The 26,758-nt window shown below is 45.9% G+C and overlaps 1 protein-coding gene across 1 annotated transcript; it reads right to left on the reverse strand.

The window, feature by feature from the left end:
• Positions 1-3,255: 3,255 nt before the first annotated feature.
• On the reverse strand, positions 3,256-19,522 carry slc1a1 (solute carrier family 1 member 1). The gene is made up of 12 exons (XM_004575947.6): positions 18,961-19,522; positions 17,475-17,615; positions 10,942-11,034; positions 10,723-10,837; positions 10,200-10,242; positions 10,011-10,106; positions 9,615-9,799; positions 8,283-8,390; positions 6,295-6,417; positions 5,640-5,834; positions 4,307-4,441; positions 3,256-4,218 (listed from the first exon to the last, which is right to left on the reverse strand). The coding sequence occupies exons 1-12, from the start codon at positions 19,058-19,060 to the stop codon at positions 3,978-3,980; spliced, it is 1,575 nt and encodes a 524-aa protein (XP_004576004.1). The 5' UTR covers positions 19,061-19,522; the 3' UTR covers positions 3,256-3,977.
• Between the last annotated feature and the right edge of the window lie 7,236 nt (positions 19,523-26,758).

Consider the following 26,758-nt stretch of genomic DNA (forward strand, 5'->3'; position numbering starts at 1 on the left):
GTAAAGACCCTGAAGTAACACTGGTGTGTGAAGAAGAAACACCCAGAGCATCATGGGAATCCCCCGGCAGCCTACGTCTATTGCAGCATAACTAAGGGAGGATTCAGGGTCACCTGGTCCAGCCCTAACTATATGCTTTAGCAAAAAGGAAAGTTTGAATCTTGAAAGTAGAGATAGTGTCTGTCTCCTGAATCCAAACTGGAAGCTGGTTCCACAGAAGAGGGGCCTGAAAACTGAAGGCTCTGCCTCCCATTCTACTTTTAAATACTCTAGGAACAACAAGTAGGCCTGCAGAGCGAGAGCAAAGCGCTCTAATAGGGTGATATGGTACTACAAGGTCATTAAGATAAGATGGGGCCTGATTATTTAAGACCTTGTATGTGAGGAGCAGGATTTAGAATTCTGGATTTAACAGGAAGCCAATGAAGGGAAGCCAAAACAGGAGAAATATGCTCTCTCTTTCTAGTCCCTGTCAGGACTCTTGCTGCAGCATTTTGGATTAGCTGAAGGCTTTTCAGGGAGTTTTTTGGACATCCTGAAAATAATGAATTACAGTCGTCCAGCCTGGAAGTAATAAATGCATGAACTAGTTTTTCAGCATCACTCTGAGACAGGATATTTCTAACTTTAGAGATGTTGCACAAATGGAAGAAAGCAGTCTTACATATGTGTTTAATATGTGCGTTGAAGGACATGTCCTGGTCAAACATGACTCCAAGGTTCCTCACAGCGTTACTGGAGGCCAAGGTAATGCCATCCTGAGTCAGATGTACAGTGAGAGTTTGCTGAAAAGGTTTGGGAGAGGCCCTGGTCCATAAGATGTTCAGTTCCCACATGCAGCAGAACATCGACACCATCTCTGGTGCCCGTGGGTCAGAGTGGACCCTGTTCTGTGCCTCCATTGTTGAAGCAGCTGCATGTGGTCATAAGGTGGAGATGATAATCCCTGGAGCACATGGTGGACACTGGAGGTGAAACAGGAGATCCGTCAGGTTGGGTTAAGGCGGCTGACAGGTACCAACCTGTGGGAGGGTTTGCTGAGTCAGCGATTATGTCAGGTGACTCAGAGGCAAAGCGGTATTGCTCACATGGTGTGGATGGGTGCTGCGGACTGAGGACACAGTCGGGTGATGGAGGGAATACTTCTACATCAGCGGCCCCCAACCCCTGGGTCACGGAGCGGGATAGGTCCGTGAGTCGCTTGGTTGAGGCTCGGGTGTAAAATATATGGTTTTCAGGGTTTTCTTGTTATTTTTTGTCATTTTCCTCGTTGATCTGGTTTCCCTGGGTCTTTTCTCGTGTGTTATGAATAAATCTTTTTGGTTGTCGTGGTTCACACTGCTATGTAACGTCACATGGAGCTGGGCTGTGTTGGCAGACTAATGATAGAACTGTTATATAGCCAGAATCTGATGCGTCAGTGGATAGAAAATGAAGCTGCGCTTGCAGAAGCTGCAGCAGGTTTAGAACCTCTGCTCACTATAAAGCACCTTGTCCCCTGCAAAGACTGTGAGTCACCATCTTCCACATCACCGCACACAGAGATAATGCTGCCTGCACTCGTCCAGGCCACAGTGCTAACGGAGCATCGTTGTATATCTTGCCCTCTGGTTGTTTCGGCGGCTAAACTAAACGGTGAGTGAATTTGAAATTTAGGAAAGGGGACAAACTCCTCTGATGAAAGGAGCCCGTTTACACAAACTATTTAGTCACATTTCCAAGGATCCCAATAAACCAGCGAAGAAACTGACTCGCTGTCCTGTGTCTGCTGGAACTACATGGTTGTGTCGTCTGTGTGGGAGGCTGGATAGGTGACCAAATCCAAACACACACATGTCAGCGTGCAAGGAGAGACTCAGACAACACAAGATAAGAAAGGGGGAAAATCCTGTGCAGGCCTGCAGTTTCCCCAGGCCTCTGCACCGCAAACATCAGAGCTTCTAGCCTGCAGTGCCGCCTGTGTTGTCCCCGTGAAGGAGCGTATGAATGGTGGACTCTGTCTCGTTCAGCTGCTCCCAGCACATCAGTCTGAGTCAGTAGGATCAGGCTGCACTTTGCACTGATCTCCTGTAGAAAACTGTTTCCTTTCTGTCTGCTTTCAGTTTGACACTCTCTTCATACCCATCAACACTACTCACATACTCTTTCTTCAACATCACCACAGCTTCACTTCACTCCCATCTATACCAACTTGAATCCACATCCGTTGCTCCTGACCTTGCTTTGGTCTCACACACACAACATATGGCTGTTGTCCTTCTTTCTACCATATCCCAACACTCCTGCCTCTCCGCTCGTCCCTCTTCTCTCGTCTTTCAGCAACACTGACGCTCCAGCACTGGAGCTCATCACTGTAAAACCTGAGCCTGAATACAAACAGACAGGACAGAAATAATAAAGAAACATACGTTGGCATCAATCTCTGCAATTTCAGAAGCTCTCAAACGCTGAACGCTTGTAGCTTTATATATAAAATCCTGCTTTATTTTTCCATTTCCTGTCCTGCTAAATGGTGAACACCATCAGGTTATTGTGGTCATGATAACAAAAGGCAGCTCTGACACGCCTGATTCACTTATTATCGAGCTTCCTGTGGGAGAGGAAAACGTAAGAGAAAAAGGGTTTTAAACCAAGAATTAGGGGGCGGTTGTGTACAGCGCTGAGCTGGTTTCAGAAAACCCTTAGCCCAGACCAGGGGTGTCAAACATAAGGCCCGGGGGCCAGCATTGGCCTGGTGAAGGCTTTTCCTTTTGATAAAGATAATAATTACCTAACAGATAAAGAATTAAAGACAAGAAAGTTCCTGTTTTTCCTCTATAACTGGGTCCACGGGGAATGAACTAAATTGTGTATAAATGTATATCTAGAATTAAAGGACGGTCCGTCCAGTTACCTTTTCTGTAACTTCACACATTTATCATGTATTTCCACTGGTCAGAGCGGGCTGTGAAAAACTAGCTATAAGTTATAAATTCCCTTAAATAATTAACGAGTGCGTTACATGAACTTTGTGTTAAAATGACACTTCAGTTTTAGGAGCTGTGTTACTTTTAAAAACACTTCCAGGATTCGTGCAAACAAAGCTCACAGCTCCGTGACTCGTGGTTTTGCACACAGATCAGTAATCATCTACATCACAGCGTGTGAGGCTGACCACATGTGCCACTGTTATAACCTGTTACATCTGTATGTGATGGTGACGGCTGTAAAAGCGTTTGAACTTGTGACCACAGTGAAACACACAGCTACACACTGTGACATGTCCGTGTTGTAGTAGCTATTTATTTCGGGGTCCATATGTTCCCCCACACTGACTGAATACATACATGATTATTCATTCTTATTTTGCAACGTGACAGGAAATGTTAGAAAAATGTTCTCAAATTCCACAGTGTCCACTGACTTTGTCTCTGCAAGGCCCACACAGGAAACCAGTCTGTGACCAGCTTAAACATTTTGCTTCATGCAGCTTGGTGAAAAACAAGTTTGGCACAGTTTAAAGATACAGATAGATATACAAGCACTGCATCATGGGACATACACACTCAACAGAGCCATGCAAAGAAAAGTTATCTGAGGATTAGTGTCCATACAGGGAGTACAGTTAGCTTTATTCATGAAGCAGTGTTTACGTGATACTGTGTTTTTTGCAAAAGTCATCAGGCTCACCTTAAAAGATGCGCACACACACACACGCACACACACACACACACACACTTGCAAAAAGCTCTTCGTTTGAGTTCATCTGTGCGAGAAAAGAAAAACTCCTATTGAGAAAAAAGACTATTTGAATCATGGCGTGATCTGAGATAATGAAGGAAGCACTTTAATCTAGTCATAGTTGTAAATGCCCAGCTTGAAGGGTGCTCTTCGGTTAGCTTAATGAAGGCTGCTATTGCTAACGTCGGTCCTGGGATGGGTCCGGATGGATAGCTTCTCTCCGTGCACGTTCTCCCCACGACTGAACCAGCCGGAGGCTAAAACTGGGACGTCTCCGTGAAGGAGATCGCATCCGTCTTGTCAACCGTGAAGCCTCCGTTCACGTAGGACTTCTTCTCACACTCCTCGTCATCCAAAGCGGCTTCCAGGGCAAAAGGGTTGGCGACATCCATGTCTGATGTCAGGTCCATCCGTTCTAGTTCCCTCTTGGAGAGTTTCTGGACAATGCCAGCTCCGTACGCATCGCCAAGGACGTTGATCATAGTGCGGAACCGATCCCTGAAACACGACAGTCACAGTGAGTCTACAGCAGTTTCCACAAAGACAGAAGAAAGTCAGCACAAAAACACAATAGACAAAAGCTCACAGTAGCCAATCGACTGCAACGATCAGAGTGACATCACTTGCAGGTAAGCCAACAGCTGTTAAAACTATCACCATGGTGACAAGCCCAGCGTTAGGCACTCCTGCTGCTCCAATGCTGGCAACTGTGGCTGTTATACTGAAACACAAAGACACAATGTAACAATTATTCTTCATAAAGCACAAAAACATCTTCCAATCAAAAGGTGATATAAAGCCACGCCCATTCAGGGTTAAAGGGATAAAAAGAAATGATGGCTTTCTTTGCTCGTGTGCTGGGTTTGGACACACAGCGACATGAACATGAAATCTAAGCATTCTGGGTCCGTGTTTGTGAGCGAAGCAGGTGATGAACAGCCACACTGATAGATGCTGTGGTGAGCACAATATGAAAGCAAAGCTGCTGATTTACTGGCCAGGCTATAATCATACCTTCACCTGTGGCCATTAGTGTGAGTAATGACCAGAAGCACAAGATTATGGTGACAAGTGGCAGAAACGAGCTTCCTCTGTGTGGCCTCTAGGCTCAGCCTTAGAGTCTGGCTGATTGGTCCTTCAGGAGAGGCTCAAAGTGGAGCCACTGCTCCTTCACATGATTTGGACATTGAGCAAGGCAGTCACCTAAGAGGCAGACTGGATGCCTCCTTCAAAGCAACTGATGCACAGCTGCAGTTCAAAAAGTGGGAAGAAAATGCTGCATAATTCACCTTTGTAGGAAACGTTGAGGTCAACAATCAGTAGCCTGGATTTTCTGGATTTCCTTTTTGTCTCACGAAGCTTTGAATCTGGTACATTTTTCTCCTATGAGGAGTTGGAGTGAAACCAATCCATGACACTCGTGTCCACTGTCAGTTCAATTCAACTGATGTCACACCAGAAAACTGTTGCCTCAAACCCTACAATAATTCAAAGACAGCAGATAAAAGCCCAGCAATCAGGTGATCTCCTTTGAGCCCTTTAGCGACAGTGGGAATGAAAAACTCCCTTTTAACAGGAAGAAACCTCCGGCAGGCCCAGGGAGGGGCGGGGCCATCTGCTGCGACCGGTTGGGCCTACACCTACTGCAGCATAACGAAGGGAGGATTCAGGGTCACCTGGTCCAGCCCTCCTGTAAGCATGTATAGTGTAAACAGAATCGGTCCTAGCACTGAGCCCTGTGGAACTCCATCCTTAACCTCAGCGTGTGAAGAAGACTCCATTTACATGAAAAGCAGGATATTATCGAGTCCTTTTTGAAATGCAGGTTAACCAGCAGTTTTCCTTCAGAATGCTAATGTTAAAACTATCTCTATAAAGTTGTCTTTAAAGCTACGCGAGCAGCAGTAACAGTGTCGTACCTGATGGTAACAATCTGGCCTACATCCAGAGCGTAATCATTCAGCTGGGCGATGAAGATAGCAGCCACCGCCTCGTACAGCGCTGTGCCGTCCATGTTAATGGTGGCGCCAACCGGGAGCACAAAGCGGGTGATCCTCTTGTCGATGCAGTTGTTTTCCTCAGCACATCGAAAGGTGACAGGCAGGGTTGCCGAGCTGGCAGACACAAGCAGAGGCAGTAAGTATTCTGTGGTCAGACACTATAGAGCATAGGTGTCAAACTCTGGCCCGCGGGCCAAATTTGGCCCGCAGCCTAATTACATTTGGCCCGCGAAGCCATACCAAATTACTATTAGAGCTGGCCTACTGGTATTATACAGCTAATATATATATCGTTTAGTATAAAGCTTTGCTTGTTCCATATTCAGTTTTCCAGCAAAACTTATTTGAGTCCATAAGAAAAGATTCATATATCTGGAGGAAGATTTTTTTTCAATAGATATTAAAGTTAGCCCGCAACTTTGTTCCAGTTTTGAATTTTGGCCCACTGTGTATTTGAGTTTGACACCCCTGCTATAGAGCTTTAGATTCATTAAAATAAAACATCCCTGTGCCCTGAAAACGTTTGGGAAGCTGTTTAGTCCAATCACAGAAATATGAAAGATCCGACTCTGACCTGGAGGAGATCATGAGCGCCGTCACCAGGGCCTGAGCCATTCCTAGAGTGAACGTATACGGATTCTTCCTCACAATGACGAAGAAGATGAGGGGCAGACAGACGGTGGCGTGGATAGCTAGACTGAGGGACAAAACACACAGCGTTATCGAGCCGTAAAGGGAATTACAAAAATATTAGAAGAAGAAATGTGAAGAAGACTCGCGGGACTCTGTCGGACTCAGAGTTGTTTAGTTTCACCTGTGTTTAATTATTGACACTGTTCTAAGCGAGTCGTGTTCTTTCTATCATTTGTACATTTTAACATGTAGCTTATTCTAAATATTTTACTGAAGAAATACACTTCAGTCAGTCTTTTTGTGAATTCAAAATGCTTCAGTGGGCTGAATGATGAGGGAAGTAACTGCAGGTGGCTCTTTGAAGTCTCCACAGTCATAATTCAATTTAATTCAACTTTGTCATCTTGTCATTTCAAGACGCTTTGTAATATGTAATGATGTAGTCAGAGAGCCCCGGTGAGTAGGTTGGATGCCTCAGGGCCACTTCCAATTTCCTTTGGCTGCTCCGCTCACACAGTGGCTCAGCTATGCTCCAATCACATGCGAGGATATAGGATAATATCATTGTGTGAAAAACAGAGAGGGTGATGGACGCGACAGTCAAGTGGAGCGTGCGTCTGTCCTCTCAGTGAGTGAGACAGTAACAGCGGTGAGGACGGCTGTGCGAGTGCAAAAACACAAATATGCCTGAGACCCGTAAACGAAGCAGCATCTGGCTGCAGTTTAAAGACTTTTTGGTCTCGGTCTCGATACCCTCTGGTCTTGGTGTTGTCTCGGTCTTGACTACAAGTCTACAGATGAGCCAACGAGCATACAGGAGAGCTGAACTGAATCTGTATGAGCATGAAGACGTAACGCTACGACTCTCCCATCTGTCTTTGACCAGGATGTGTCCGTTCTCCCAGAGTCTCCCAGCATCACATCTTTGAGATCTCATCTTGTTATCCCCACAGCCCGCTACACTCTGGGAGGTCAGGCTGACCTGTGGCTCCTAGAATTCCTGAATGGGAGCCGGAGCGTTGAACTGTGGGGACCAGCTGCTCGTTGACTTCTGGAGACAGACGCTCGCTCTGCTTTCATGATTTTTGCTCAAAGGGTTTCTGGTTAAAAGAGCCGAGGTTCTGTCTTTAGTATCACATGGCTGTCACAGAGTGCTTTGAAATGAACTCTGTTATCTTTACATAAACCTGTGCTAAACTGCTCCGACAGGTTTAGCTTCAACCATAACTGACGTAATGTGATCTGAGTACAGCGTGAACATTATTCACACGCGTAATTATTCTCTGCAGACATGCTTCTATCAGCTACAAGCCCCGAGTGCTACTCCTCTTTATAAGTGATGCATTTCCTTCATACTGGAACATAATCTTGTGATATTTCATTTTTGCCCAATGTGCACACTGCACCTCTCACAGACTCGATATCATGCTGTGACTGATACACACTCACAGCACGCTGATGAAGGCTTTGAATGAAGGAATACAGTTCAAATGCTCATTTTGACACAAATAAACAGGCAGGTAGAGGACTGTCCCAGCCCCACTGTCAGTCTGCCCCCGCTGGCCGTGACACTGTCCCAGCCCCACTGTCAGTCTGCCCCCGCTGGCCGTGACACTGTCCCAGCCTCACGGTTCCACACGGTGACGAGTTTTCTTCTGCTGCATTTGGAGCCACAGGATGAACCTTGTGGGTTAACTGAGGGGATGTTTTATGTTACAGTCGTTAATTGTGCCTCGTACATTTAGAGGCGTGAGTGAAGCTTTCATTACTGCATTCTTGCAGGTTGAGCAGTTTTAAATGTCCTTCGCCCTTATCAGTGCTCACACAGAGCTCAGCTTTTATCGTACACAGGAGGGGGAATCGGTCCAAATGTCAGCCATAAAGCCCGGAGTGTGGAACGGCCGGATGGAGAGTAATGGGAAAGCTTACCCGCTCAGCACCGTCACCATATAAAGACCCATCTTCCTGAAGATCTCCCAGTCTTCTACCTCGATGATCTTTGCAGCAATAAGAAACAGGATCCCTACGGGCATGTAGCTGAAAAGACAAAGGTGCTTCAGTTCCATGATGAACACATCCTCCTCAGACACGCGGCAATAACAAAGGTGACCTGCAGGTAGAAGTTAATGATTTGAAAATGATGGAGTTCCTACTGAAATGTAGTTAATCTAGCAGGTTTACACAAACAACGAATGCTACACGTTTCAGTCAGAGTGCATCATGTCAAACCCCTGCAACACTGAGCTGGTCAGTTAGCAGCACAGGGGGTCGGCTTCATAACGTTCAGCCTTTTTCAGCTTTATTGACAGATACAGAGAAGAAACGACAGCAGAGAGAGGGAGAGAGGGAGGGGGGAGAGAGGGAGGGAGGGGGGAGAGAGGCAGGGGGGAGATCAGCCGTGGATCAGCCTCGAACCTGATGAAATGAACAACACAGGAGGGGCCAAACAAGCCAACACTACAGAGGTGTTTGTAACATTGTCCTCGTCTCCTCTGTTTTTGCACCTTTTTCACTGGTTTGGTGTCACTATGAGGACAAGGTCCAACTATCACTGCCGTTACCAGAAGGTTTACTGCGTCTCCCAGCACAGTGAGCACGCAGGAGATTCAGGACACAGTCGCTGCAGACGGTCCTTCAGACATCAGCGGGACTGGCATCTGCTCCTTTGTGCAAGCAGGACCAGGAGGAGCACTGACAGAGCACTAAAGAGTGAACTCTGTTCGGCCGCTGATGTGAACGTCTCTGACCAATCAGAAACAAACTTCATGAGAGTGGCCTATAGTAGGCCCTGTGACTGTAATTTGCCATAGAGCACCAGAACTGGCAGGTCCATCAAGTTTTGGCTTCCACAGATGAGAGCAAGTTTACCTCGAGCACGTGGGACAGATGTGACAGATGTGACAGATGTGACAGATGTGTGTGGGTGTGGAGCGGCCGTGGACATTGGCGTGCTGCCTGTAATCGTTCAGCATGGCTGGTTTGGTGGGTTAATGATGGCTGAGCGACAGCCCCCCGACTGCCATCAGGTACAGGAATGAAATCCTTGGACAGCCTCGACTAACAGGGTCGGATGAAGTAATAAAATTATACAGGAACATTTACACCACCCGATCATCAGTTTTCTTAACTGCTTATCCAAAGAAAGCTTCCTCTGTGAACCTGAACCGCAAAAGTGATCAGGAACGGTGGTTTCACCGTTTCACCGTGTAGTTTTAGGGTGTAGTTTACACACCGGTTTACAAACTGGTGTAGTTTACATACCACATAATTATCTGGACCAGTTTCATTGTTGCTTCATTTAAGGCATCAAAAAAGTCCAGCAGGATCCGACCCTTTTCTCCCATCTTCCCAATGACGAGGCCGAACGCAACACAGAACACGATGAGCCCCAACACATTGATCCCATCGGAGTACGTGCCGACGATCTTGTAGTCCTTTGTGATGTTCTGCCGAGAGAAGGGAAAGACCATTCATGAAAGCTGCTTCCACAGACACACAGATCCACTCATGAGCTCTGCAAATGTCATGTCAGCACCACAGCTGCCTGAGCTCAGCCTGCTTATAACTCGTTATTGAGCCAATCCATTAAACGAGACACTGGCTGCCAGCTGCCGACACATGAGACTAATGTCACCACAGTGGAACGAGCACACCTACCTCCATCACAGTCATGATCGTGGTCGTGAGAGGGGGCACGGTGCTGCTGTTCACTGGAAGCTTTTCAGGCTCCAGTTCTTTGCGTTTTGTTTTGTACTAGAGTGGAATTGGACACAGTGTCAGAATCACACGATGACAAGCACCAGAATCGAAGGTAGGCCAGAATAACAGGATGTGTGGTCGTCTTACCTGCTGAAAACAAGCCTGCACCAGATTTTCAGGAAACATGTTTCTGTCAGTGGAAAGCACAAAGCTGCAGGTGAGCAGCAGAACGGATGCATCTCTGTGGCAACTCTGAAGTTAAATATCTAGCAAAACATACTTTTCATGAATGCAGCTATCAAACAAAGACCATGCCTCAAATATAAACTCTCATAGTGTGCATTAAAGATCTTTTTTAAGTCCATGCTTTTCTTCTTGCACGACTCTGTCATAGTTGAGCCACATCAGTAACAGTAATGTCAGAATTAGTCATAACTTACCAAGCATGTCAAAGACAGGGCAGCGTAGCGCTGCAGTGACTCGTCCTACATGTTTACCTGAGATGTAACCTGACACCAATAAAGGATGCTAGTACGACGCTACCCGAACCAACTAAACAGTGTTTGTTGGGATATTGTATGATGAAAGTTTCCGTTTCAGGCCATCTAAGAAAGATGCAACTCTTTTCTTCCATCCTGATATTCCTGAAACATTTCCACTAGAAACTCACCTGAGCAGGTCCAACAGTGTGTCGACTGTGGTGACATTAGGAGGAGTCCCAGCTCTGTCGATGTGCTCAGCTGTCTGAGACACGCCCGGTTTGATGGTCATCACTAGAATAATTCCTGTCAACAAAGATGCCACTTAGTAGCTATATTTATATAAAAACATCAACCATTCGTTTTATACGCTGCATATAAAATGAATTATTAATTCAAATGGGACTCACCAAGAACAACTGCAATGATAGTTGTTGAGAAGTAATAAACGACAGCTCGCAGACCGATCTTTCCTGACACCTCGGAGTCTAAGGCTGCAACACCTGTTGGTAAGAAACACATTCAGTGTATTTAAAACACAGGCTCAGCCCACACATCAGGGTCCAGGCTGATCCAGGTAGCTGCAGGGTGAACTCGGGGGTACTACAAAGCTGGTTCGGTTCTTACCAGGATGAATCACAGTGAGTGACTAAGACAAAGGCCTTTGCTTAGGCAGAGGTTGTCCTTCTCTCCTGGATCGGCTGCAGCTTTCTTTAGGAGCCGTCCCAGCTGTGACAAACGTCCAGCTGTGACAAACGTCCAGCTGTGATAACCACATTTACTCAGGGCCTTCCTGATGTTCTTCTGCCTCCCTGGCTGCTGTGTCAGTGGGGATGGTGTTCGCTCTGTGTGGTAGCGTCCTGATGACGCCCAGTTTGTGCTCCGGAGGATGATGAGAGTCAAACCTTAGATACTGATCCAAATTTGTTGGCTCTTGATAAATATTGACTTTTTATGTCGCCCATCCCTGATGAAACTTTTAGTCTAAGAAAGCAGTTATTTTTATATCCTCCCTGATGAACTTCACGTGTTTGTTAACCCTTGTGTGGTGTTCATATTTTTGTTACTCAGCCAGTGTTCATGGGTCTGGTGGACCCGCTAGAGTTTTGGCTTTCCAAATTAGTACTATCAAACAATTTTATGTTAAATTACTCAACAGATGTTTACTTCATCCCAATTACAAGACATATGAACAGTAAACATGGTTAATTTTTTCCCTTTACCTTTGTTAGATCACATTTATGAATTAATGTGCTTCTCGTTTTTTTTTATAAAATGTTATAAAAAAATAAATCAGTTATAATCAAGTGGAGTGAGTGGAAAGACACAACACATTTACACGTGAAGCAATATGTTTCACAACTAAATGACATCAGCTGCACATCAATGGTGACATTAGGCCCAGGGTTGTAAAACAGGGGGAGGCGGTGCACACACTTATCCCACACTGTCCAGATGGCAGCTAGCTTGCCTCTCTGCCGTCGAGCTGGTCTGTCATCTCGGTTATCAAAACGGATAATCCTGGAAATTTTGTTGAAGTTTTCCAGAGACATTGATGCACGGAAAGGTTCGTGCCGGTTTCTGCATCCCACAAGATTCTGTGGATTCCCCTTTGGACCTGAAAACTCCTGCAAGGATAAGAACCCCAAAGTAGGCCTGTAGATCAATTTGGTCCATCTCCTTCCACCTCTCTCCAAAAACACACCTTCATTCTAGATTACTGCAAACTAGAGATGGACCGATCCGATATTACGTATCGGTATCGGTCTGCAAATCGGTATCATGCTTGATCGTGCTGCAATCGGTATCGGTCTGTAAACCAGACCAGAATCATTTTCTGGATGGAATCTGTGATGAAAAGCTCAATGAAGACTTGATGTCCTGCACATGAGTAACTGTCAGCCGTGTTGGCCCTGGATTATCACAGTAACAGCTCTGCAGGGTGGCTCATTTCTTGGGCAAGAAGACCATTCAATTTCACCAGTTACTGACATCCATATTTCTTCACTTGCTGTCTGGTGGGCTTGTTCTGGTCCTGGAGCTGGCTGCTGATGGGGTACTCGTCTTTGTTTTGTTACTAAACGGTGCTCAACCTCATCCTCTTCTTCAAAGTCACTGTCAGACTCTGAATTTTCAGAAATGTGAAATATTCTGAAACCTCTTTGTCAACATCATCATCAGAAGCCCCTCTCTCTTCCAAAATCAATTGGATGGCCCTCGCAGCAGATAATCTTTTGCCATCTTGATCAGTTGTGATAAAGAACCACACTGGCAAATTCCTTTTTATAGTATTATGCCCCTAATTTGCAGGAGGGACAGGGTATGAGAAAATAAAATTTGGATCCCTCAAGAAAGAGGGTAAAATGTGCAGGAATGTAAGAGCAGACGGTGTTGATAGTTGAATTTTCAACAATGTTGCAACTTTGTGCGCGGGCAGGAGGGGAAGAAAACACTATCAGCAGCACCAGAAAGGAGGAAGACAGAGTGTGGGAACACAGGACCTGCACTTTCAACACTTTTATTAGACCTGGGTCCAGTGGACCCGAACACCTTGTATGTAATGTAAATGCGTGGGGGGAGGTACAGTATGAGGTCATTGAAAATTAGTCCGGATTTATGTTCTTCACAGAAAATAAGCCAAAGCCAATGAATTTCAGGTTGAAAAAATAATTAATTGTTTCATTTTTCTTTTGAGAAAAACTGAAAACGGGTCTCACAGACCCGAACACCATACAAGGGTTAATGTGATCAGTGAATTGCAGTGCACCCTGAGCCTACACAGCCATAAACATGCTGACATCTGATTTTCACCCAGGTGTTCTCTACATCAGCTTTCTGCTGTTCCATGATTGGACAACAGATCTTTTTCAGTTCCTCCAGTAAAAACTGGCCACAGCTGATGAAGCTGGGAACCCACGTTCTTTCTGTAGGACTGACCCTGTATGTGAAGACACAGTTCAAACACACTTGGTCGGTGCTGAGAGCGGTCCTGCTGCTGAGGTTGGGCTCATCCTGCCATCTCTTACCAACTACCTCCAACACTTCTTTTTTGTCTTTACACATTTGAGTTATTTAAACAGTGATTGTTAAGATAACATAGAAAAATGTTTCAGAGGACCTGACTGGTCTGACAGGTGCATTAAATTCCACAGAGCAATAGAGTTTCGTAGATTTTATTCTGTCGGCAAACTGTTTTTAGATTTGATCCATTTTGGATTGTTGGGAGTCATTTCATCTCAACACCTTCTGTAGTTGTAAACATTCGATCACGTACAATTTGTTATTTTACATGTTTTATCCTTCCAAACATTCGCCCAAAACCTCGTCTTCTGTGACTGCTTTCAGGTGTGCTCCCTGGTGTTTCCCATGTTCCCGTCATCTTGCTCATAGTCTTGGCCTCCCCACACTTCTCTGTCATCTCATACCGTTTGGAATCTGTTTCCTTTCAGTTATTTGGTTTGATATGTGTTTCAGGTCAGCAGAGCAAACACTTCTCCATCACAGCAGCTGCCCAGCGGTCAGGCCTCACTACAGCAGCAGCAGCTGGGTGAGTGCAGCTCTGGTTGGTAGAAAGGCAGTCAGACGGTCCAAACCTGCCTTGTTGACTGAACCGGAGTCATTTCTCACTGCTTGCACATGAGCGACAGTCAGAGGGTCTGATCTCCATCTTCACAGCTGCTCACCTGCTGAGCCTTCAGGTTCTGCATCCTCCATCTGCTGCTCTTAGCAGGATCCAAACGTGGCACCTGGACACCTTCATGGCCCCTTAGATTCTCCGTCTCTGCTGAGCCCACACAGCCACCCGACCACCCTGAACTGTTGCCTTTCTGCAGGTTCCTGGGCAGAACCCCGGAGCTGTCCCTGATGTTTGGAAATGTTTTGTTCCCTAGTTTTCTGCACCCAGGCTCCTCCCCCCGCCCTGGTCATGAGACAAGAAACATCGAGGAAACAAATGAAACTCTACAATTAGAACTAAATTACAACCAACTCTGACCAACTCTCCATCACAGAACGAGGGGGAGAAACCAGACAGACATGCTGGGAAACAGGAAACTGGGAACAAAAGACTTCACAGGGAGGACACACAACCAGGACATACTGGGGAGGACACACAACCAGGACATACTGGGGAGGACACACAACCAGGACACGAAAGGGACCAGAGCAAATGAAACTCAGAACAAGAACAACAAGCGATGACACTAAGAGGCACAAGAACACTAAACAATGACAACATAACAACAATAAACGAGGTCCAAAAACCAGACCAGCAGGTACCCGAACACCAACCCTGTCAGTGACATCTATTAACTTACAAAGTCCAAAAGAAGGTACACAGGCGACAAACCTCGGGAGAAATGCAAGAGGCAAATCTAGAAACAACAACAGGCAGCTCAGTAACTAATGAACAGTGGATATTTGAAGATGCAAAGTGTGATCGTCATAAGCAGCTGTGCTCAGCTGAAATCACTGTTTCAGAGGCAAAACCAATCGAACAGAGCTGAGAAATATTTTGTCTTCATTCATTTCACGTCTGAGCGACAAGACGGAGCTATTTACTTATCCACTGCAGCAGGGAGCCGTGATATGACGAACACAGAGAGAGATCAGTCAGAGGACTCGTTCTGCTACAGTCAGCAGGGTTTCTGACTGAGGAGACTGTCTTAACCTTTTTACTACAAGTGGAAAATCCAATTCAGTTTTATTTACATGTCAAATCGCAGCCACAGTCACCTCAGGGTGCTTGTACTGTAAGTAAAGGCACTGCAATAATACAGAGGCATGGGCAGCACTTTGGCGACAGTGGGAAGGAAAAACTCCCCTTTAACAGGAAGAAACCTCCAGCAGAACCAGGCTCAGGGAGGGGCGGGGCCTCTGCTGTGATTGGTGGGGGTTAGGGGAGGGGGACAGGACAAAGACATGCTGTGAAAGAGAGCCAAAATGAATAATAACCAATGATTAAATGCAGAGTGGTGTATAAACACAGTGAAGGCATCATGTCCCCAGCAGCCTACACCAGCGTCACCTGATCCTGCCCCAACTATAACCTTTATCCAAACAGAGGGCGTGTCTCCCAGCTGAGCTTTGAAGTACTTGTTTGATTATTGCCACCGTACAGGTCTGAGGTACGTCCCCCTTAATACAGACAGGCTGATCAATGTAAAACAGTTATTGATGGTAAGCCTTTGGAGGAAGTGATTACTGAAGTTACCTTGGAAACAGGAGTCAAACCCCCACATTACAGTCAGCAGTAGCACTGCAGTGACAGACGTCCTGTCAGAGGCTACCGGTGCGGTTATGACACTCAGTTAGCTGAGGGCAACTGCTCTTTAAGACTGTGATAACAGGAAGGTGGGCCTGTAGCTCTGAGAGCCAAGTCATGGCTGTTTAAGTCTCCTCAAAGGCCTGTGAGGAGTAACAGAGTTAGCTCGATCATAATTAAGACTGAAGCATTAATTAATGGCAGGACTTCTTTGAGTGTGTGAAGATGCAACAGGATTCATGATAATCAGCCTTTATAGGAACAGAGCAATACACACACGAGGGAACAGAGGAGGGAGACACAGCTGAACCCAATTAAACATGACAAGACAGGGAGGAAGCAAACGAATACAAGACATGGACCTTCAAAGTAAAACAGGAAACACAGAACACAGAGAACACCGAGCACAAGGACCAAAACCTGAGAACTAGGAATGCAAAACAGAAGCACGACACTAGCAGTGAAACCAAAGATGAACACAAAGATCAATGATATAAAACACTGGGTCACCCACCCAGGACTGTGACACAATGAATCAACCAGCAGATTGTAGACACCACCTGCGCTTCAACCTAAGACACAGCAGACTTGTTCCCACAGTCAGAGGACAGAGCAGAGTTTGTTATGGAGAGCACAGAGCCAACCTCTAGTGAAAGGATAGGACAGGTGTTTCACTATAGATGCAGACTGAGCTCAGACTCAGGAACTCTCCCACCCTCCTAGTTTAGAAGAAGCTTCTACGTTTGAGGCTCAGCCCGTTACAGGACAGGACAGACAACCTTACAAATTCTATACATGGCAAATGAAAACTTATCATTTCAAGTTGATTTCCAGACACAGACAAGAACAGGAAGACACCACAGTCATGAGCAGCATGAAAAGATGGACTGGGTTTCTCCACAACAGCTGCCCACAGTGATCTTATCACAGCCTGAAGGTTTCAGCCACCCTCCAGTCTGACCTCATAATACAGGAAACGCAGGCTCCTCTCGACAACAGCACCCCACAGACAACTACACAACAACAAAGTCATCAGTTACCGCCCTACGGGACACCGTCTGTACCCCGGGGGTGCTGCTTCCACAAAGAAGCAGCCCCACTCAGACCCACTGTCAGCAGCACCATCCAGCTGTCCCTGTGGGGAACACGCTCACATCAAAAACTCCACCCACTTCACCAACAAGCTCCAGAAACACCGGATCCAGATGAAACCACCGTGTCGTTTGATGTGGTCTCACTCTACACTTGCACACCGACAACCGAGACAGTCAGAAAACAACTACAGCAGGACGGTTACCGAGGAAACAGAAGCAGCTTTACCCCGATTGGATCTGGAGGATGCCAACGTTTGAAAGAGGACTGAAAGTATCCGAATACTTTACTAATCCCTGAGGAAATGATCTACAGCTGCTCCTTCCGAGCTTCTTAGATATGGCTCAGCAAGCTGCGTATAACACAGCCCAGCAGACACTCTATGCTGCACTTCAGACATGTTTTACTTTTATTCCTTCATCTGCAGACGGTTTGAGGGTTCTGGTTAAACCTTCCTGATGAACTCTGATCTGTGAACATGACCTGCTCCTTAACAGGTTAGTAAGAAGGGAACCAGCTTTGTAGTACAGAAGTGTTAACCTCAGAGTTACCTGGATGGGACGAACTGCACCGGCAGGCCTCTGTTACCTGTTATCATGCTTGAAATGATCAGAGGAAGAATGACCAGCTTCAGCATTCGCATCAGGATCTCTCCTGGGAAGCCAAAGTACTGCTTGTAGAGATGCGACAGGGATGCGTACTCTCTGACCACAACACCCAGACTGATCCCTGCAAGAGCCAGAGACACGGTAAACTCCACTTCACCTGAAAGAAAACTTTCCAAAGAGCACCAAGCACTGAACAAACACTCGTGCTGGTTTACATGTGTGACATGAAACAGGCCAGACAAGCACATCCAATCAGGACATTTCAGCTGATGCTTTGTCATCTAAACGGATACAGAATTGCAACGACTTTCATCATCGTGTGCGTCAAATCCTTCACACGGGAAACAGGGTGTGTAGTTTGTCCCGACCCTGACAATGGGCTTCCCGGTTTTTACGTTTAATTTGCTTTAACGTTTAATTCTTCGTCCTCTTTCAGGGCTCAAAGATGTGTGTGAATACTGCCAGCTCTGTCTGCGCCCCAGATGCTCCACCTGTGGCTTTACAAAGACCTCCACCTTCTTCCAGACGGCCTTAGTCAAAAGTATCGCCCTTCACTTTGTCATCGGTCTGTATCGTGGCCCTGCCTACACGTCCTATTCTGGTGTTGTGCCTGAAAGTGATTTCTGGCATTTAAACTGTTGTAAAGACTTGTTGGCCTAAAACCTGTCAAACTTATTTCTCATGAACATTTCTATCACAAGCTGCAGTCGCATGTTGGTGAAGTGACTCTTTTAAACCTGTCCAGTCCTTCTGGACTTACCTGGTCTCACCTCGTGTGTTATATTCCTACCTGTGATCAAACCTCTCTGTAACACATCTGCCTTTAAGTCCCGTCCTGTGTTCGAGTCCATCTTGAGATAAGCCTTGAAGCAGAGTGACATCTTAGCTCCCATACAGGAGCTGTTATGAGTCCAAAGGGACACCTAATAACATCTTAGTATCTGTGTTTCCTGGTTGGGAATCCAGCTGCTGCAGACGGATGATTATACTGTTTATTTTATTTGGATGTTCATGTTGCCTCATATATCTGCTAGTTGCTGTGTGGCTGTGTTAACAAAGGCTCAGCTCCCTCTGCCTGAACACAACCCTCAGACGGCGCAGTGCACACTTAAAGCTCTAAGGTGTAATTAATGACACAGGAAATGTGTTTAATATTAGCTAACACATGCACATTTGATCTGAAGTGGGTCAGCAGGCTGATATGAAGCAAAGCGCTCATTCCACGGTGCACAGTGCTGCCTCAGCGTGGACAGCCTCCACAGCCGCTGTGTCACCTCAGTCTGGTCACGTTTGACGGAGACACAGACAGATGGATGTCCCCACAGTGAAGCATCCTCCAGTCTGGACATCAAATGAAAACGCATGCACCCCCTGCTGAGCCAAACCAGCGAATGCACAACAGCGTTGGAGTAACGAGCAAATAGAAAACAATAACCGGACGGCAGTCAGCAGAAGCTTGCACGTACCGAGCACCACCGATACAATCGTAGACATCAGGAGCCAGTTCCTCTTCAGCACGGCTTTGATGTTCAGCACCCGCCGCTGCTTGTTGCCCATCATATCCATGCTGCTGCTTTGTGTTTGATTGTTCTGGAAGAAACACCGATGCTCGGCTGCAGACACAAACCACTCCTCTAAATGTCAGCTGGAGGAATAGCAGGACGGACGCGCAGCTGAAGGATGCAGCCGTCAGACGCTGCTGATGCTGTGAGAGAGGGTGGTGTGATACAGGCGGAGAGGGGGTACGCGCTCTCCCTCCATCACCCTTCCCCCATTTGTTCTTCTTTTCACGCGAGTGCCGGCTAGATTAAAGCCCCTAATGTGGACACGGTGCACCCAGAGCAGGGATTTTACTGCACAGCTGCAGAGAGATGTTTAAAAACACTCTGCAGGAGGCTTGGCTGTGGCGGGTAATTATTAGATACACGGCACAGACGCCCCCAGCTTAAACATGTAAATTACAAATACACGGCTGATCACAAACACGGACACAGATGTGACGCTTCATGTTCAGCGCCACCTTCCGTCGGTGCGGAACCTGGCGTCACGTGATTGAGTGGTTAGTTTACGTTTGTTAACTAGTCACGGGGTCATAACTCAGAGCCCACGAGGACTGTGGGGGAGCCTGTCCTGTCAGGAACTCTCGTTTCTGCATCCTCGCTGTCTTTACGTACATCAGGCCTCAGCAGGGGCGGGGCCTTGTTTTGTGTTGTCAGGGGCAACACACACGTGATCAAAACACAAACGTGACCCCCGTAAACAGAGTTTACGTCTTTATATTTCCGAGTTATCGATTCCGTCACTAGTGAGCGAACGAGCTACTGCACGGCTGTTAGCCAACCACGTGACGTCAGGTCCGCGCAGACGCCAGATGTTGTTCAACCTTTAAGCACGTATTTGTTTAACCCGGGTTAACATGGCTGGTTCGGGTTAGGGGCAGATGTTCACAGACAGTTGCATCCGTGTGCGTTGCTGAGAGCAGGGCTCCGTGACGTAAACGGTCATTTTGTGAAGAACAACCCTCAGTGTGCGCTGATGTGTCACGTGTCTGCGGCCTGTTGTGACTCTACTAACGGCTCAGTCGCCTTCACCTACGGGCCTGGAAAGACACCGGCATCTTACAACTTTGTTTTAAAACAAACAGCAAACAGTTTCATAAGTCTTTGATCATACTCAGAGACAGCTGCTCTGCTTTTGCTTCTCACTCTTTATGATTGATCTTTCATGTGATAGCAGCACGTTTACACACAGCACATCAAACAAAGTGTTAACCATTCCTCGCCGTCAGTCCCCTGACCGTGGTCGGGAGACACGAGGGGAGATGCTTCCTCCAGGGCCGAAGTTTGTCCTCCTTCGGGGTTAACTCCCTTCACTTTTGTGGAGTAGTGAGGCAGACAGAAATCAGCCGAGGCACCGGAGAGTACTGAAGAGATGAGGCTTTAATAACAGTACTGCACACTTCGGAAACACACTGCCATCTACTGTCACCAACTCACTCAGTTCATATTCACACTCTCAGCCACTTTAACAGGCTCAAGTGTTTTTGAGCAGGTGTGTATATATCTATATCTATATTGTAAGGAAGTGGACTCCCTTATCATTTGTATTATAACAGCACTTTAGGAGCATCCTGGCACTTTATTAAAAGCACTTTAACTAGAACTTTGTTTAGCGTCACACTTTAAGCATAGAGTTGCACATCAATAACATTTGCACACAAGATGATTAATTGTTGTGGTTTAAAATGTTTGTATATATTTATTTAGTAAAATGGTTTAGTCCAGGGGTGTCGAACTCCAGATGTGTCCTTGATCCATCACAGCTGATTTAAAAGCCTAAATGACCTCCTCAACATGTCTTGGAGTTCTCCAGAGGTAATGGTAATGAGCTCATCATTGAAAATACAGGGTGACGTCACAGAATAGATGTGGTAAACTGAAAAGAGAGGGCGGAGCCTGTAATCTCATATAGGCAAGGCAAAACGCCTTTAGAAGAGCATATATAGCTATGAACAGAAGTTCAAACCCTTCAACAAAGTGACTGTAAATTCTCAACTAAGAAATACAAATTCAAACATAAAGATAACACAGCCACGAGTCATCTGATAAATGCCACAGCAAACACTGTGAGGCTGAACGTTCCTGAACGTTACAAAAACTACATTACTAAAGAACAGTGGCAGAAATTTCAGGCAGCTCACCCAGATCTATACCCTCTATAGATTCAATATGCACACACACCCGTTCTCTGCTAGCCATCGGGGCGGGGGGGCTGGGAGGAGATGTTGGCTGTCCGATTGGCCTCCCTGCTGCTGCGGACCCTGGGACGGTCTGCTTGCCTCCACCCCGGGGGGAAGGGTAACATCTCTTGGGTCTGGGTGCTGTTTCCCCCTCTGGGGGCGAGGGTACCTGGACCCGGGGTATAGAGTATGTTTGGGGAGTGTGATTGTGTGTACATGTCCATTTATGTCAATCCTTACGTTGGGTGAGTGCTGAGTGTTTGTATATGTGTGCATGAGGGTGGGATGCATGTTTGTGTCTGTGTGTGCCTGTTTGTCTGTGTCTGTATGTCAGGTCGGGTCTTAGACTCCACCTCTCTGGGAACTCCCAGGCCCTCCAAGGCCTGTCTCCCCTCACCACACTCCCTGCCGGTGACTGATGCCCTCAGGGGTCGGTGCGTTGGTGGTTCTTGGTGTCCAGGGCTGGGCGCTCAGGTATGTACCAGCTCACTCCCGGTGGCTACCTGGCGGGGCCTGGCGCCTGTTGCTCGGTCAGGCCTCTTCCGGGGTGCAGGGGGCCCTCCAGCCTCTGGGCCTGCAGCTCGGTTCACTCTGGCACAGCTGACTGCCGGCAGAGCCGGCGGGCACGCCACTGCAGCCCCCTCTAGCTTCTGCTCAGTGGCTACTGGGTGACGCCTCGTCTGGGGATCCTCAGCCCTTCCCATGAGGGTGGCACGGATGCCCCTCTGGTGGTCCTCCTTGGGCTCTCGCACTCTGGGGCCTCTGGATGTCTGGGGCCTGGATCTCCTCCATGCCTGCTTCATGCCCTGGGGGACGGGGCTATGGCTCGCTACACCCTCTCAGATCATTACATGTGGAAACCATTTGAATACAAGCGCGCTGATCCACAGGTGTGCACACGCGTGTTCACTGCTCGTAGACTTAAATTACACCTTTCTTGGCTGCTACTTCAAAGCACATTGTGCGCTGTCGGTCCTGCGTGCTGCACAACAACATTGAATATTCAGTATTTACTGCTGTTTACACTTAGCTAGATTAATGCGATGGTGTTGTGTTTAGTATGTTGCTTTGGTTTTGTTTGTTTTTTGCTTGTTTTCTATTCTTCTTCTCTCAACAGGTGATCCAGGAGATTTTTCTTTCTCCCCCCCCTCTCTCACTGTCCCTCTCCCCTTCTGTTTTTCTTTTCCTTCCTCTTTCTCTCTCCCTTTCCTATCCCTCACTCATGTCTGTCCCGTCTGTAACATCTGAAAATAAAATATAATAAATAATAAAAACAAAGGTCGATCAAATGGACCAATACGGCAATGCCACGATGATCCATTTGGCAAAGTAAATCCGTTGGGTATCCTTGTTGGTCCTCAGACAACAATTCTGACGGCTAAAGAACCAAATGGGACAGGCCAAAAAAAAAATAGATTCAATATGCAACATGTTGGACCTGTGCTCGGATTTGGCAGGTGTAGCACTGAGGCCCGCCCAGGAAACAACCCCCCATAAACCAGTGGCCCTCCCTGCTAAAACCTGTCACTGCAAGGGACATATGCCCCAAAAATATAACAACATGAGGAAATTACCTTGCTTTAACGATTGGAGCCTGATTCCCATAAATATCCACCCAAAAGCAAAAGAAGACAACAAGACTGCCTCGAGTAATCCAGACCCTGTCAGCAGTGATGACACAGCAACCTCTACAGAAGTCACAGCACAAAACATCAAAAATGGGGGATCAGTCATTGTGAACAAAGGGTTAACCAATTTAATATCTATCAACTAGAACTGCAAAAATACTGATTTTTGGTGGGAAACTGTCTGGAAGAACTTGCTATGCGGGTTGTAAAAAAGTCAGGCCACGTTATTAGTCAGGACAGTTTCTGCCATCACCAACAACCCAAATCTGTGCTGAACTCACGATGAATCTTATAAAATCACCTTAGAGAAGTTCAAAAACTCCCACAAGGGGATTTTCAAAGCCCTCTGTAAAAGGTGGAAACATGCAAAAAGAATTCTGGAATTCATGGAATTGGATTGTCCAGACCACAGCATCACAATCGTAACATTTTCATAGACGAGGCAGCCAAACCATCTAAAAAGTCCCATACCTTGTTTTTTCGCATTTACAGGCCGAATGTTCACCAGGAAACGAAATAAGGTTTCTGTAATGTAGGGAGATCTTGATATAGACTCAAAACATGTTTATAAAACTAATTAGAGACTTTAAATTGGCTGGTTATAAATCATAATAGCTCTTTAATCGAGTCATTTCTGAAAACCATGACAGGTTGCAGCAGATGGCCCCGCCCCTCCCTGGTTCTGCTGAAGGTTTGTTCCTGTCAAAAGAGAGTTTTTCCTTCCCACTGTCGCCATGTGCTCGCTCAGAGGGGTTCGTCTGTTGGGTTTTCTTTTAATACTGAGGCAACAAACTCACAGTAATACATAAAGTTGTTACCTTACAGTATGAAGCGCCTTAAAAAGACCATCATTTCATTTCCTTTGGCGTGATACAGTTTGAAGTGAATTGAACTACCAACATAACTGATTCAGCACTTCAAGTTAAAATCAATAGAAAAAGGAAGATTTTTCGCCTGATTTCTGTTCGTTTTTATTTCTTGTGTGTTGAATTTGTGCTATTTAACCTACTTCCTGTTTCCTGCTAACGTGTAACCTTTTTTGAACTCTTTAAACACACTAAACATGGCAGAATACATACACAGATACATTTAATAAAGGAGAATGTGACAGTTTGTTTCAAAACACACTCTCATTTATGTGTTAATGTTTTTTAAAAAAGAGGGAAAAGAAACGAGCCATGTCATGTTTGGGCTGTGTGCAGGCAGGAGAAAAACGCAAAAACAAAACTCACCACACAGGAATTAAACTCAAAAAGCTGCTTTATTGCAGAACCGCACAAAAACATCAAACTAAACTGGGACACAGGGAAACACAGCCATGAGGGAGACTACGACACTGACAAAGAGAAACACAGGGCTTAAATACAGGGATGAGACACAGAAGGAGAGCACAGCTGGGAGTGATCAGGCTGGACGAGACGAGGGAAGCAAAACTAGACTGAACTACCTTCAAAGTAAAACAGGAAACACACTGACTGAACTCTAGACATGCAAACTGAGCAGCAACTGGGGAGACAGAACATAGGAAGCTGAAACATGGGACAGAAAGGCGCAGTAGACACAGCATGGAACACAGGGAAGCCACATTATAAAACCTAAGAACTAAACCTGTGATAACCAGAACTGAAACCACAGGGAAATAACAAACACAGTACAAAGGACTCAAAACATAAACCATCAGAAAGACCCAGAACTGTGAGAAGCCAGCAGAGTTTATTACTGTTATCAGACAAGAATATAACCAATTTTTAAATGTTTATATAAGAAATGTTGTCATTTGACAAGGTGATTAAGTTAAATGTTTTGGGTTTACTCAGCTTTAAACGAGACAATTTCCTCAAATTAAGATGTGATAAAGATAAATGCTAAACATCGACATGGAAGAGAAGGATACAGGATGCAGCTCCTTTGGAACTTCACAGCCACCTTAATAAGGCTGCTGCCCCTCACTGGCCCACAGGACACTGATCCATGTCTCAGCCTTGGCTCTTTCTCACTCCCCCTGAAGGGGTCAGGGAATGTTCAGGGTCGCTCAGAAGGATGCAGGAGATGTCTCCTGTGATGTCTCCTGTGATGTCTCCTGTGGGGAAGCTGTGGGGATGGAGCAGAAGAGGTAGGCAGAAGGTGGAGGGGGCAGAGCCACAGAAATAGTGGAGGTGGAGGGTGCAGCAGCAACTCCAGGAGTGTAAAGATCACCCAAGTGCAGAGAACAACAAGCAAAAAGGCCAGAGCACAAGGTGGAACTCAACACTTACATATACAAACAGTTAAACATGTACAGTAACATATGCATCACTTATAACACTGATTAAAGTGAGTCAGAACTGATTCATACTCACATTCATACTCTGATGCGTTCATGTGTGAATGTGTGTGAATGTAGATTAGTTTGCACTTGGGTTTAGAAGTGCTTGTATGAGTGGGTGTGATTGGGTGAATGAGGCATGTTGCATAGAGCGCTTTGAGTAAAAAGCGCTGTACAAGAATCAGTCCATTTACCATTTTAACTAGAAGAGCATCTTTTGGTGCAGATGCCCATAAACTGTGCTGGGGGTAACATTTTTTCAAATGGTGATCATTTCAAGTGCAAAGTTCGTCAGCACAGTGGCACAGTGGTTAGCACTGTTGCTGCACAGCAAGCAGGTCCTGAGTTCAATTCCACCATCAGGCCAGAGCCTGTCTGCGTGGAGTTTGCATGTTCTCCTCATGTTTGCGTGGGTTCCTTCTGGGTACTCCAGAGACATGCAGTTTGTAGGGATGGGTTAATTGATTGTGTGTGAATGGTTGTCTGTCTCTGTGTGTTAGCGACACACTAGCAACCTTTCCAGGGTGTACCTTGCCTCTCGCTCTATGACAGCTGGGATAGGCTCCAGCGCCTTGAAAAGGATAAGTGGAAGCAAATGGATGAAGTTTCTCTCAGAGCAACAAATACTGGCAAGTATTTGTGTTTTGACAAAGTGTTTCTGTACAGACTTTTAATCTGATTTAGTTCTGAGCTCAGATAAAATAATTATTGTGGGTGATTTTAACATCCATGTAGATGCTAAAAATGACAGCCTCAACATGGCATTTAATCTGTTATTAGACTCAATTGGCTTCTCTCAAAATGTAAAAGAACCCACCCACCACTTTAATCACACTCTAGATCTTGTTTTAACATATGCATAGAAACTGAACATTTAACAGTGTTTCCTGAAAACCCTCTCCTGTCTGATCATTTCCTGATAACATTTACATTTACAATAATTGATTACACAGCGGTAAAGAGTAGACTTTATCAAAGTAGATGTCTTTCTGAAAGCGCTGTAGCTAAATTTAAGAATATAATCCACCCACTGTTATCATCTCCAATGCCCTGTACCAACACAGAGCAGAGAAGCTATCTGAACGCTACCCCAACAGAGGTCGATTGTCTTCTTCTTCTTCACACACTGAGGTTAATTATGGAGTTCCACAGGGTTCAGTGCTAGGACCAATTCTGTTTACATTATACATGCTTCCCTTAGGCAGCATCATTAAAAGACATAGCATACATTTTCACTGCTATGCAGATGACACCCAGCTCTATCTGTCCATGAAGCCAGATAACACACACCAATTAGTTAAACTGCAGGAATGTCTTAAAGACATAAAGACCTGGATGGCCGCTAACTTTCTGCTTCTTAATTCAGATCAAACTGAGGTTATTGTACTCGGCCCTGAAAAGCCTAGAAATATGGTATCTAAGCAGATTCTTACTCTGGATGGCATTACCTTGGCCTCCAGTAACGCTGTGAGGAACCTTGGAGTCATGTTTGACCAGGACATGTCCTTCAATGCACATATTAAACACATATGTAAGACTGCTTTTTTCCATTTGTGCAACATCTCTAAAGTTAGAAATATCCTGTCTCAGAG

This window comes from Maylandia zebra, linkage group LG3 (assembly GCF_041146795.1).
Source record: "Maylandia zebra isolate NMK-2024a linkage group LG3, Mzebra_GT3a, whole genome shotgun sequence".
Taxonomy (NCBI): Eukaryota; Metazoa; Chordata; class Actinopteri; order Cichliformes; family Cichlidae; genus Maylandia; species Maylandia zebra.

Coding starts and splice junctions, on each gene's coding strand:
- slc1a1 (XM_004575947.6), bottom strand. CDS start 19,060: ATGGATATGATGGGCAACAAGCAGCGGCGGGTGCTGAACATCAAAGCC. Junction 6,418..8,282: donor ATGGTGACGGTGCTGAGCGG/GTAAGCTTTCCC, acceptor TTTGTCCCTCAG/TCTAGCTATCCACGCCACCG. Junction 5,835..6,294: donor GCGCTCATGATCTCCTCCAG/GTCAGAGTCGGA, acceptor TGTGTCTGCCAG/CTCGGCAACCCTGCCTGTCA.